Source organism: Nyctereutes procyonoides, unplaced genomic scaffold (assembly GCF_905146905.1).
Source record: "Nyctereutes procyonoides isolate TBG_1078 unplaced genomic scaffold, NYPRO_anot_genome, whole genome shotgun sequence".
Classification (NCBI taxonomy): Eukaryota; Metazoa; Chordata; class Mammalia; order Carnivora; family Canidae; genus Nyctereutes; species Nyctereutes procyonoides.
Window position 1 is genome coordinate 34,581,140 of NW_026575134.1, and position 13,914 is coordinate 34,595,053.

General features: G+C 34.1%; 1 protein-coding gene across 1 annotated transcript in view; it reads left to right on the top strand.

The window, feature by feature from the left end:
• CCDC73 (coiled-coil domain containing 73) overlaps positions 1-13,914 on the top strand; it is a 108,732-nt gene that overhangs the window by 47,365 nt on the left and 47,453 nt on the right. The window contains exons 7-8 of the mRNA XM_055301111.1: positions 8,581-8,716; positions 8,967-9,046. Coding sequence (XP_055157086.1) covers positions 8,581-8,716; positions 8,967-9,046 — 216 coding nt within the window. The remainder of the gene's footprint in view (positions 1-8,580; positions 8,717-8,966; positions 9,047-13,914) is intronic.

The following is a 13,914-nucleotide window of genomic DNA, read 5'->3' on the forward strand; positions in this document are numbered from 1 at the left end:
AGTGAAATTGAATAATGTGCCCTCTGACCTGGGCGATAAGGCTACAAGTTAAAGATCAAAAGCAACATAAAATGTGTTTTATTTTATTCCACTTTAAAATTTCATCAGATACTTACAATATTAGAAAAAATGAAAACAAGTTTTTAGTCACTTCTGTATATTTTGTTAATATGAATGACAGCCTCTTATTCACTAAAATGATATTGGAGTTAGAGCAACAGTATTTTTCTGATAATTCAAAGCATTAAATAATTTTGCATTAAAATGATTTTATATATCAGTATGTACAATTAATATTTTATGCCCATTCTGGCAGAATATTAAATGTATTTTAGATAATTGATTTAAGAGTTAAAAATCTTTTTTTGTAAACATTCTTATTCTTTTTACATTATTCCTATATAATTCAGATGACCTTTATTCAAAGTACTGTATTCAGTACTTAAGTTAATCTTATTTTATTCAAATCATTTTTCTTTCATGTAACTTTATGGGCAAGACAGAAAATGGTCACTTTTGTCAAGGCAGAATTTTGGGAAGCAATTGATAAAGCTAAGTGTTTAAAAAGAAATAATTTTAAAAATAGTATTAAGAAAATTGTAAAGACATTCATGATCTCCTATAACTGAGCCCTTCATTACTAGTAAATTTCTGTCTCTTGGGAATTCAATAAGCTAGTTTTTGTGTAGAGGTGGTAATATGTCTCTAGATAAATTAATACAATTATGAATTGAAGGAATCACCTATCTCTAAAGTACCCTAACCTTCTGTTGAACAAATGATCATATTGATCATTGCCAATAGAAAGAATGCAACAAAATAATGATAAACTATAGAACATAAAATTGTTATTGTGATTTGATGATTGATGAAAATCTTTCCTGTTGTGTTCTCATCATTACTATATTAGGTGACTTTGTTTTGTATGAGTAGCTGATAGGACTTAACAAATGAAGTAAAAACATATCCAACCATCTCTTACATTTTGTTTTTTTATATATCACTTTCCTCTAAAGAAAAGACTTTTAAGAAAGATTCATTTTTCTTAATTAAATTAAAAAAAGGTTGAGTACTGAAGGTTTCATATGATTTAAAATCACCACCTTTTTTCCTTTCATAGAATGTTTTTAGAATGAAGACTTGTCTGGAAATAATCTTCATAATTGTAAATATTAGTTTTATCTGTACACAAAACGTGTTAGTATAACTAAGTTAGTTTTTAAGTATTATATGCCTTATCTTTGTGATTAAAAAAGGTAAAGTATCTTAAGATGCCATAGTTTGTTTAAAAAGTGAGAAATTATTTTGAGTTCATTTTGAGAAATTGAAAAGTAGGTTGCATAATAGATTTTGAAGAATGTATGAAGTTTCTTTTTGAGTTTTTATCTTTTTCTCTAAAATTTACTTTAATGAATTATTTTAACGGAAATTAGTTTTATTCTTAAAGGTTTTCAAATTGGTGTCTATAAGGAAATAAGAAAACGGGGAAATTAGCAGCTATTCCTTTTATTAGTCAATGTAGTTGTAAAAAGTTGTGTGTAAATACTATTTTAAAAAATTATTCCTAAAAAAATAAAAATAAAATTATTCCTATTTAAATGACTTGAAGCTTTAAAGTAATCTTTTAGACTACACACGTGCACACACCTGCACACTTCTCTTTTAATTATGCAGATACTGTCTTTATTTCCTTTAATCTTGTTTTTCGGTGATTAACCTTGTTAAATTTTAATTTGTATTAGGAAAGCAGTGAATCCTAACATTCACTCTCTACTCTGTGGACAGAGTCTTTGCATTTAGTAGTAAAATTGTGTAAAAGAAAATAGCTTGAACAAATTCAGAGGTAAAAAGAACAAAAACAGTATGTACCTATTTCTTAGTCATCATAATAAAATTATCTTTACTATGGTATAGTATGTAATATTAAAGTTTTAATAACACACTAAAGTTATTTATATTATTCTTTAAAATGTTCTTGGGTTTCTCAAGCAAGGGGTGTTACCATTCGGTTTTTGTTGTTGCTTCCCAAAGAATTTAAGCTATTTGCTGACATGCAATTAGTGGCAGACTTGACAACTGGCCACTTCATCTCATTATCAAAACCATATCAGAGCAGCCAAGTAGGTTCATATACGAACAGTCCCATATGGGCCTCTATAGGCTAATGAGTTATGGGTGTCCATGTAATTTAAAAGTTTTTATAAAAGTATAATGGCCATTGAATAGGTTAATGTATTTGAAAATCGGAATTATGTCATACAAATGAAATTGCATTTTAATTGACTTTAAACAAGAACATTGGAATAGAGTATATCACAAAGTATTCTAGTGTATATAGAGTTCTATGTATATAGAGAAAACCGACTAAATTACTTTAATCTTTGCTGTAGTTTTAGTTACAGAATTATTATTCTTTGCAGGCATTGACAGCCTATTATACTTACCTTTTTAACTGAAAGGTTAAAGAAGCCTATATTAATATGTAGTGGACAATATTCTCATAAAGACTATGAAAATTGATATGAACTGAATTTTTGAAAAATTCCTTGACCACTAGAAGTCAACCATAAGAAAACATCTGGAGACCACAAATATGTGGAGGTTAAATATCATGGTACTAAACAATGAGTAGGTCAACCAGGAAATAAAGAAATTATGAAAAACTATATGCCAACAAATTGTACAATCTAGGAGAAATGGATAAATTCCTAGAAACATATAACCTACCAAGAAACATATAACCTACCAAAACTAAAGCAGGAAGAAATAGAAAATTTGAACAGACTGATCACCAGCAGAAATTAAATAAGTAATAGAAAAACTCCCAACAAAGTTCAGCACCAGCTGGCTTCACAGATGAATTCTACCAAACATTTAAAGAAGAGTTAATACCTGTTTTCACACAGTATTCTAAAAAATAGAAAAAAGAAGGAAATTTTTAAAAAATATTTTTTATTGATTCATGAGACACACAGAGGCAGAGACGTAGGTGAGGGGGAAGCAGGCCCCCCTGGATCACGACCTGAGCCAAAGGCAGAGTTTCAACCTCTGAGCCACCTAGGCATCCCAGAAGGAAAACTTTAAAATTCATTCTGAGGCCAGCATTATCCTGATACCCAAACTGGATAAAGACCCCAGTAAAAAAGAGAACAACTGGTTAGTATCCCTGGTGAACATAGATGCAAATATCCTCAGTAAATTACTAGCAAACCAAATTCAACATTACATTAAAATCATTCACCATGATCAAGTGGGATTTATTCCAGGGATGCAAGGGCAGTTCAGTATTTCCAAATCAATCAGCATGATACATCATATCAATAAGAGAAAGATGAGGACCATAGGGTTTTTCAGTAGATGCAGAAAGAGCATTTGACAAAGTACAATATCCATTCATGATTTAAAAAAAAAAACCCTCTTAAAGTAGATTTAAAGGTAACAAACCTCAACATAATAAACATCATGAAAAACTCACAGCTAACATCATCCTCAATGAAGAAAAACTGGGAGCTTTTCCCCTAAAGTCCAGAACAAGACAAAGATGTCCACTCCACTCTTACCACATTTATTCAACATGGTACTGGAAGTTCTAGCCACAACAATTAGACCACAAAATAAAAGGCATCCAAAACAGTAAGGAAGAAGTAAAACTTTCACTATTTGCAGATGACATGATACTATGTAATGAAAACCAGAAACAATTAAAAACTACTAGAACTGATAAATGAATTCAGGAAAGTCGCAGGATACAAAATGTACAGAAATCTGTTGAATTTCTATGCATCAATTATGAAGCAGCAGAGAAATTAAGAAAACAAATCCCATTTATAATTGCACAAAAAATAATAAGATATCTAGGAACAAACCTAACCAAAAAGGTGAAAAACCTACATATACTCTGAAAACTATAAAACACTGATGAATGAAGTTAAGGCCACAAAGAAATAGACATACCATTCTGATGGATGAGAAGAACAAATATCATTAAAATGTCTGTGCTACCCAAAACAATCTACACATCTAATGCAATCCCTATCAGAATACCAACAGCATTTTTCACAGAACTAAAACCAGCAATTCTAAAATTTATATGGAACCACAAAAGACCCTGAATAGCCAAAGCAATTTTAAAAAAGAAAAGTAGGGCGCCCCGGTGGCGCGGTGGTTTAACACTGCCTGCATCCTGGGGTGTGATCCTAGAGACCCGGGATTGAGTCCCGCATCGGGCTTCCTGCGTGGAGCCTGCTTCTCTCTCTGCCTGTGTCTCTGCCTCTCTCTGTGTGTCTCTATGAATAAATAAACAAAATCTTTAAAAAGAAAAAAAAATTCCTGGAGGCATCACGACTCTGGACTTCAAGTTATATTACAAAGCTGTAGGAATGAAAATAGTGTGGTTCTGGCACAAAATAGACACATAGATCAATGGAATAAAATAGAAAACCCAGAAATAAAACCACAATTATACAGAGCAGGAAAGAATATCCAGCAGTTGACAGTCTCTTCAAAAAATGCTGTTGGAAAACTGGACCACTTTCTTACACCATGCACAAAAATAAACTTAAAATGATTAAAGACCTAACTGTGAGACCTGAAACCATTAAAATCCTGAAGAGACCACAGGCAGAAATGTCTCTGACATCAGTTATAGCAACATTTTTCTAGATAGGTCTTCCAAGGCAAGGGAAATCAAAGCAAAAATAAACTATTGGAACTACATCAAAATTTTTAAAAAGCAGGGCACCTGGGTGGCTCAGTGGTTCAGCATCTGCCTTCAGCTCAGGTCGTGATCCTGGGGTCCTGGGATTAAGTACCACATCAGGCTCCCCATGGGGATCCTGCATCTCCCTCAGCCTATGTCTCTGCCTCTCTCTCTCTGTCTCATGAATAAATAAATAAAATCTTTTAAAAAACTTTTTTAAAAAGCTTCTGCACAGCAAGGGAAACAACAAAACTAAAAGACAACCTTTGGAATGGAATGGCATATCCAGTAAAGGGTTAGTTTCTTTTTTTTTTTTTTTTTTATTTATGATAGGCACACAGTGAGAGAGAGAGAGAGGCAGAGACACAGGCAGAGGGAGAAGCAGGCTCCATGCACCGGGAGCCCGACGTGGGATTCGATCCCGGGTCTCCAGGATCGGGCCCTGGGCCAAAGGCAGGCACTAAACCGCTGCGCCACCCAGGGATCCCGGGTTAGTTTCTATGATATATAAAGAACTTAAAAAACTCACCCCCAAAACAATCCAATTAAAAATGAGCAGAAAACATGAACAAACCTCCAAAGAGGACATTTATATGGCCAACAGATGCATGATAAGATCCTCAGCACCACTGGTTATCAAGGAAATGCCCATCAAAACTACAATGAGCTATCACCTCATATCTGTTCAAATGGCTAAAAATCAAAAACTCAAGAAACAAGTGTTGGCAAGGATGTGGAGAAAAGAGAACACTCGTGCACTGTTGGTGGGAATGCAAACTGGTACAGCCATTGTGGAAAACAGTATGGTCCTCAAGAGTTAAAAAGAGAACTGTGCAATCTAGTAATTGCACTATTGGGTATTTACCCGCAAAATGCAAAAATACTAATCCAAAGGGATACATGTACCTCTATGTTTATAGCAGCATTATTTACAGTTAATAGCATTAATTACAATAGCCAAACTATGGAAGCAGCCTATGGATAAAGAAGATGTGATATATATGATATGTGTATATATATGTAGTATATATGTGTATACTATAAACATATATCAATCTATATCAAATATTCCACATACAATGGAATAATATTAAGCTATAAAAATGCAACCTTGCCATTTGCAATGACCTGGATGGAGCTAATAAAATAAGTCAGAGAAAGACAAATACCGTATCATCTCACTTCTATGTGGAATTCAAGAAACAAATAAAGTTCTGAAAAGAGACAAACCAAAAAACCGACTTTTAAGTATAGAGAACTGATGGTTTTCAGAGGGAAGGTAGGTAGGGGAATGAGTGAAATAGGTGATGAGGATTAAGGAATGTACTTGTGATGAGTATCAGTTGTATGGAATTTTTTTTTAAGATTTTATTTATTTATTCATGAGAGAGAGAGAGAGAGGCAGAGACAAAGGCCAAGGGAGAAGCAGGCTCCATGCAGGGAGCCCGACGTGGCACTCGATCCCAGGTCTCCAGGATCACGCCCTGGACTGAAGGCGGCGCTAAACCACTGAGCCACCCGGGCTGCCCTGTATGGAATTCTTGAATCACTATTTTGTACACCTAAAACTAATATTAGACTGTATGTTAGCTAACTGGAATTAAAATAAAAACTTAAAAAAATTCCTTGAGTTGAAATAATGCCTTTAGACTAATTTTAGTGAAATTCTGTTAGTTTTCTACACATCTGCTGAAAACAAATCTAATTCTCTAGGTTAGAGAATTAAGTGGTATTTTAGAGGAATGGAAGGAATATAGTTCATTATTTTTCATTGTTTAGTTATTGATAATAGTGACTACTTAGGTAGACATAAGGTATCCAGGGTAAGTACAGTTGTCAGCTTGTTTGTGGATATAACTGTTGCATGAGTAATTTGTATGACTAAGTAGTAAATTTGAAAAGCCCATAAAAGTGCATGGGAAACTTGTATTGATCCATCATGATCATTACCAATGATATTATCACTTTGCTTAAAATCATTAGAAAGTATCTTTGAAAAAATTACGACTATCATCAAATTTTCCAAGATGATATAGTTAGGTACAACTTAAATTGTAAAATGTATTCTTTATTATTAATATTAGGACTATTATTCCAAATAAAATTAATTAAAAATATTGAAAGCAGTTTTATCATTTAAGGAACACACTAACGTACTGTATTTATTCAGTGGCAGGCTCTGTTCTTTGTGTTTTATATATATTAATTCATTTTACCTCAGAGCAAACCTGCAAGGGATATACTTTTAGAATCTCTGTATTTTTAGAGATCCCTGGCTGGCTCAGCGGTTTATTTATATATATATATAAATATATATATGTGGCTCAGAGGTTTAGTGCCACCTTCAGCCCAGGGCATGATCCTGGAGACCCTGGATGAAGTCCCCCATGGGGCTCCCTGCATGGAGTTGGCTTCTCCCTCTGCCTGTGTCTCTGCCTCTCTCTCTCTCTCTCTCTGTCTCTCATTAATAAATAAAATATTTTTTAAAAATAAAATCTTTGTTTTAAAGTTAGGGTGGATAATTTTCCCAAGCACACAGCAACTAAATTAGAGGCAATATTTAAACACAGGCTCACTAGCTTTCAACTGGTTTGCTATACTGCCTGTACTTTGGTTTTTAAGCAGTAGAAAATGGCTGTTTAATTTATGCAAAAGGAAATTTAGTGGTGGCACTCATAATTAATCAGAGTGAAGAATGGGCTTGAGAATGAACAGGAACCAGGGTAATTCCAGACAAGACAGCAGGATGTAGGAACCCAGGACCGAAATCTCATCAGTCTGGATAGGATCACTGTTGAACTTATTTAGCTTTCTAGTCGTTTTGCTCAAGTTTCAAATTCCAAAAAGGTAGAAATCAGTTGGTTTATTTTGAGTAATATGCCCTTCACTTGACTAGGGGAGAATCCAGCCTATGAATTTCAATTCTACTAAATTGTAATGAGGAGGAAATACTTGAAGTATATATTTGAAATTGTGATAATATCGGAGAAGGGAAACAGGTACAGGCCAGGTAAATCTAACAGATTTGCACTAATGGAACTCCATGGGACAACACCAGTTCATTCAGGAAACAACTCCCAAGTGCTGGCCGGTGGGCTCCCACTGTCCTTCATTACTGCTTATCACAGGTGCTGCAGCATGTGGCCCAATGAATGCAAGTTGTGAAACCAGTCATTGATTCTACCAATGCCAAGTCAAGATCAAGACCTTTAAAAAATATTTATTCTATTAACATAATATTTCTTTTTAAAATTTAAAGTCCTATTTCTAATTACAACAAAGCAAGCTTCTTTAGCTGAAAGCAGTGAAGGCCCATATTAAAATGTACATTGGCTCCAATTTTTACCAATTCTGGTTCTCAGCTTAAGTAGACTTTCTACTATATTGTATTGCCCCCGTCTCTGATAAAGATTATCCTTATCCAATTTTTTAATGCAATGAGAAGGGGCCATACTCATTAAAATTAAATCATCCATATTACTTGAAAATTACTTGAGTTTTGACCCTGCACTCATAATTGTGCCCCCAAATTTAGAGAAAAAATTCCTTTCCTAAATTATCGAGTATTGCTTTAACATTCCAGTGATTTTACTTAGTGCTGGCATGGACTAATCAACTTTTCTATAAATGATGCTAGTTGGTTTTTGAAAAATTATAAAGGGCAGTATAAATTTAAATGACTATTTTGCTACCAGAAAAAAAGGGCTTTAATTTTACACAGGTTTAGAAATATCTCCTAACATTTCCTCCCTATGGTGCACTCAGCACTTTTTCGTGGCTTGTTTCATAACAGTTACTAAAAACCATTTTTATGTAAGTTTAAATATATGTGTGTATATAGGTATGATATATTTATAACATTTTAAATAACTTCAAAATAGGAACAAAAAGTCCAGTTACATCTTCTGGCTAAAGAAGATCATCAGAAGCAACTCAATGAAATTGAGAAATATTATGGCACAATAACAGGTCAATTTGGATCGGTAAAAGAGAACCATGAAAAGTTAGAACGAAATGGTAAGTGCTATCTTATTTAAACATATATTTAAAAAAAAAACATATATTTAATAGGGAGTGATAAAATGAGCTCATTTACAATGAATAAATTGAACTTCTGTCCTGATAATACTAAATGGCATTTTAGTAAATATTTAAATTCAATAATAATTATATACATTGCATTGAGGCTATTTTCTCTGTCCATTTTAGTGATACTTTCCTTAAAATGTTGAATATAATATTTTTATAAATGTTTTTCATGTTGCAGTACAGGAAGCAATACAGTTAAACAAAAGACTTTCGACTTTAAATAAAAACCAAGAATCTGAAATATGCAGTTTAAAGAAGGTATGATTAATATAGTTTTATAGTATTAGGTAAATTTATAGTCTAATTATTTTTATGAAATTTTTCTAGAAAAAGTGGGGTAGAAATTTTTGGTATAAAGAAAAGTAAAAAAAAAGCAAAGCAAAATGTTTTACATACAGATTCATAAACTGAGTTATGATTCCAATAAATGTGATGAATCAGTTCTAACTCAGTTTAACTCATTATTTTATGTCAATCTCATTAGCACCATTTATTCATTCATACTTCAGTACTTGAATGTATGTGTCAGGTACTGTGTGGCACTGAGGATACAGATCTGAAGAAAATAAAACATTTTCCTGCTTTTTTGAAGTTTATAGTCCAATGGAGGACTTAGACACAAAATATATAATCACACAGATCAAATAATTTAAAAATGTTATAAATGGTATGAAGAAAAGGTAAAGACTGATATAATAGGTGAATTTCTTATATTGGAGGTTAAGGGATAGGGGAGAGAAGAGAATAAGGTTTCAGGCAATAGATTTGTCCCCAAACTGGACCCAAAAAGCAGAAAGAAGGTGTTACTGGAACCCAGAAAGAGAGCATCACACAATAGGTAATACTCCAGCACAGAGAACAACATGTGCAAAAGCCTTGAGGCAGAAGAGTTTTGGTAATCACTTCTCAGACTTTTGGCTAAGATTAAGTATAGGAAAGAGTTTATTTATTTTTTAAAAGATTCTTTCATTCATTCATTCATGATAGACACACACAGAGAGAGAGAGAGAGAGGGGGGCAGAGATACAGGCAGAGGGAGAAGCAGGCTCCATGCAGGGAGCCTGATGCTAGACTCCATCCCGGGATTCCAGGATCGCACCCCGGGCCAAAGGCAGGCGCCAAACCGCTGAGCCACCCAGGGATCCCTAGGAAAGAGTGTAGTGTATATGTAAGGAACTGGAGACAGTCTGATATGGCTGGAGCATTGTGAGTGAAAGAGTACATTGACATTGAGATCTAAATTGGAGGAGGCCATAAACATTTTATTCCTCATGTCACAGTCATTAGTTGAGAAGTGGACAAATGGCCTTAGCTAGTGGTCATAAACAAGGAAGACTGTAACCCCGACTGTGGTTGTCCGTTATTTCTCTACATGAGAAACCAGACAGGAGGAACCTGACAATGAGGATGCCGGATTGGTGTGAAGTGAAGAAAGCTGTTCTTTGAGGACATTATGAGTTCCTGGATCCACCAAATCTACCATTCCTCTATCTCTAGACTTCTCAGTTATACAAGTCAGTAAATTCCCATTATTATTTGCAACTAAAAACATCTTCACTGATATAAGGTGAGAGTGGTATGAGAGGAAGGAGAAGTAGCAAGGCCTTGTTCTTTTCTCAGAGAATGACCTCTTGTTTCCTTTCCCTGCTCCCTTCAAACCCCCATCTGAAACAATTCCACTTTGGACCATCTGCCTATTCCTGAGAGAAGTAAGTATCTATCCTTACCGACACTCAATAAATGCTTTTAACTAACGTTTACTGAGTGCCACTTAAATATTTACTAGTAAATTATACTCTGTAGTTAATTTATCAAGGTGCAAAATACCTTCCATTTGTCCCTCCAGATTCAGATGTATGCATCCTCTTCTCCACGTAAGGCTTTCCTATATGGATTCCATCAGTGCCCCCATATCTTCTGGCTTCCTGTTGAATCGGGCCAGTGGGGAGCAGTCTGGACAGGAGAGAGGAGGAAAGAAATACTGAATCGGTATATTTTCCCCTCATCCCCTCCATTTGAGATCACTTCAGGGTGGCCTTATCTCAGCATATCACTAGCTTTCTCAAATTGACTTACTTTGTGTGATGCTCTCCTTTTGGGTTTCAGTACTTACCTTCTTATTATTTTGGGGGCTCCCCAAGGGGACATCTCTATTGCTGCTAGCCCCTGGAACTTGCACCATATTTTATGGTTCCTTTATATTGTGTCCACAGTTTTACAAATAAATCATCTTCAAAGTGTCCTAATTTATATGTACCATCTGTTTCTTGTTGGGATTCTGATTATGCACTTGGTTAGAGTGTTAATATTAGTGAGGCCAAGCTTCTCAATTCAGTTTTTGCATAAGCTGGTTGGTTCATTCAGTACATTCTTTTTTACAAGAATTATACCCCAAATCTCAACAAGTCATGTTTGCAATACGTATTTTAGAGACAATAAATAAATGAATATGGATGATATTGTTCAGATACATCATAAGTTCTGAGGAAAATTTAAATTTTGGGTCAGTATCTTCCTCTTGATTTTAAATGGAGTCTGCTTTTAAAATGGAAGGAAAAACACTCCAGGCATTTATAGCTGTAGGTATACATTGAATTTAACTATTTTTATTTATTTAAATTAATTTTTAGAGCATTTTTAGCTCCACAGCAAAATTGAGTGAAAAGTATAGAGCGTTCCCATATACTACCTGACCCACTGTTAATATCCTATACCAGAGTGGTGCATTTGTTATAATTGATGAACATACATTGAAACATCAGTATCATCCAAATTCCATTGTTTACACTAGGATTCACTCTTGGTTTTATACTTTATCTGGTTTGGGCAAATGTTTAGTGACATGTCTCCACCATTATAGAGTCCTACAGAATAGTTTTACTGCCCTAAAAATCGCCTGTGCTCTGCCCTTTCATTTGTCCTTTTCCTCAACCCTTGGCAATCCCTACCCTTTCTATCTCCACAATTTTGTCTTTTCCACAATGTTACAGGTTTGGAATCATATAGAATGTTTCCTTTTCAGATTGGCTTTTTTAGTAATATATGTTGTTTTGTCTAATGTCTTTTCATGGCTTGGTAGCTCGTGGAAACGGATCATTGGTTATATCCATTTTTTTCATTTCTGACATTAGTAATTTGTGTCCCCCCCCCCCCTTTTTTTTTCTTCTTAGCCTGGCTAGAGGCTTATTGATTTTATTGATTGTTTAAAGAATCAGCTTTTGGTTTCCTTGATTTTCTCTTTAATTTATTGTTTTCATTTTCATTAATTTCTGCTCTAATTTTTTATTATTTCTTCTGCTTTGAATTTACTTTGGTCTTCTTTTTCTAGTTTCATAAGTTTGAAGTTCAGATGTTTAATTTTAGATTTTCAAAAAACTTAAGTTGAAGTGTAGTTGACATATAACATAACATTAGTTTCAGGTGTACACACGGGGATTTGATAAGTCTATACATTATGCTGTGCATACCACAACTATAACTACTATCTATCACCATAAAATGCTACTATGGTACCAATGACTATATTCCCTATGCTGTATCTTTTATCCCTGTGACTTATTTGTTCCATAACTGGAAGCCTACTCCTATCCCCTACTCCCTTTCATCTGTTTTACCCATACCACTACCTTACCCTTCTGGTGACCATTAGTTTGTTCTCTGTATTTATGGGTCTGTTTTTGTTTTTTATTTGTTTTGTATTTTAGATTCCAGATGTAAGTGAAATCTTACGGTATTTGTCTTTCTCTGTCTGACTTATTTCTCTTAGCATGATACCCTTTAGGTCCATTGTGGTTTGCACATGGCAAGATCTTATCCTTTTTTATGGCTAATATTCCATTGTGTATACATACCACATCTTCTTTATCCATTCTCCTATCATTGTCACTTGGGTTGCTTCTATATTTTTGTGTTTTTTTCTTTTCTAATATCTTCATTCAATGCTATACGTTCTCTTGTAAGCATTGCTTTCATTGCATCCCACAGATTTTTGATGTTATATTTTCATTTTGCCCAAAATATTTTAAAATCTCTCCTGAGATTTGTTTTTTAACCCATGTGTTGTTTAGAAGTGTGCTGTTTAGTCTCTGAGTATTTTGTTTTTTTTTCAAGCTACTTTTATTGATTTCTAGTTTAATTTTATTGTGGTCTCAGAGCAGACAATGTATGATTTTTATTCCTTTAAATTTGTTAAAATTCTTTTAAACACATAAAATGTGGTTTCTGGTCCAGAACATGGTCTATCTTGGGAAATCCTCCATATGAGCTTGAGAAAAATTTGTAATCTGCTTTTGGGTGAAGTAGTTTATACATGTCAGTTATATCCATTTGATTGATGATGCTAAGTTCAACTCTGACCCTTCTGATTTTCTGCCTACTAGATCTGTCCATTTTTGATAAAGGAATAATAAAGTCTCCAAATAGATTCTTTATTTCTTTTTTGCAGTTATTAGTGTCTGCCTCCTGTATTTTGGTACTCTCTATTGTTAGGCACATAATACAGGTACTCTTTGTTATGTCATCTTGGGGTATTCACTCCTTTCTCATTATATATGTTCCTCTTTGTCTTTGATAACTTTCCTTGCTCTGAAATCTACTATGGTTGAAATTTATATAGCAATTCCTAATTTTGATAAGTGTTAGCATGGTATATCCTTCTCCATCCCTTTACTTTTAATCAATATGTGGTTTTATATTTATTTATTTTTAAATATTTTATTTATTTATTCATGAGAGATACACACACAGAGAGAAGCAGAGGGAGAAGCAGGCTCCATGCCAGGAATCTGATGTGGGACTTGATCCTGGAACTCCGGGATCAACACCCTGAGCCGAAGGCAGGCACTCAACCACTGAGCCACCCAGGCATCCCTGTATTTTTATATTTATTTTATTTTTTTCCCTGTATTTTTATATTTAAAGTGGATTTCTTATAGACAACATATGATTTAGTCTTGTTTTTGGATCCACTCTGATAATTGTTGCATTTTACACTACTGATGTTTGAAGTGATTATTGATACAATCGGATTAATATATGCCTGTGTGTGTGTGTGTGTGTGTGTGTGTGTGTGTGTGTGTGTGTTTTCCATTTGTTGTCCTTGGTTGTTCCTCTTTTTTGTCTTCCAT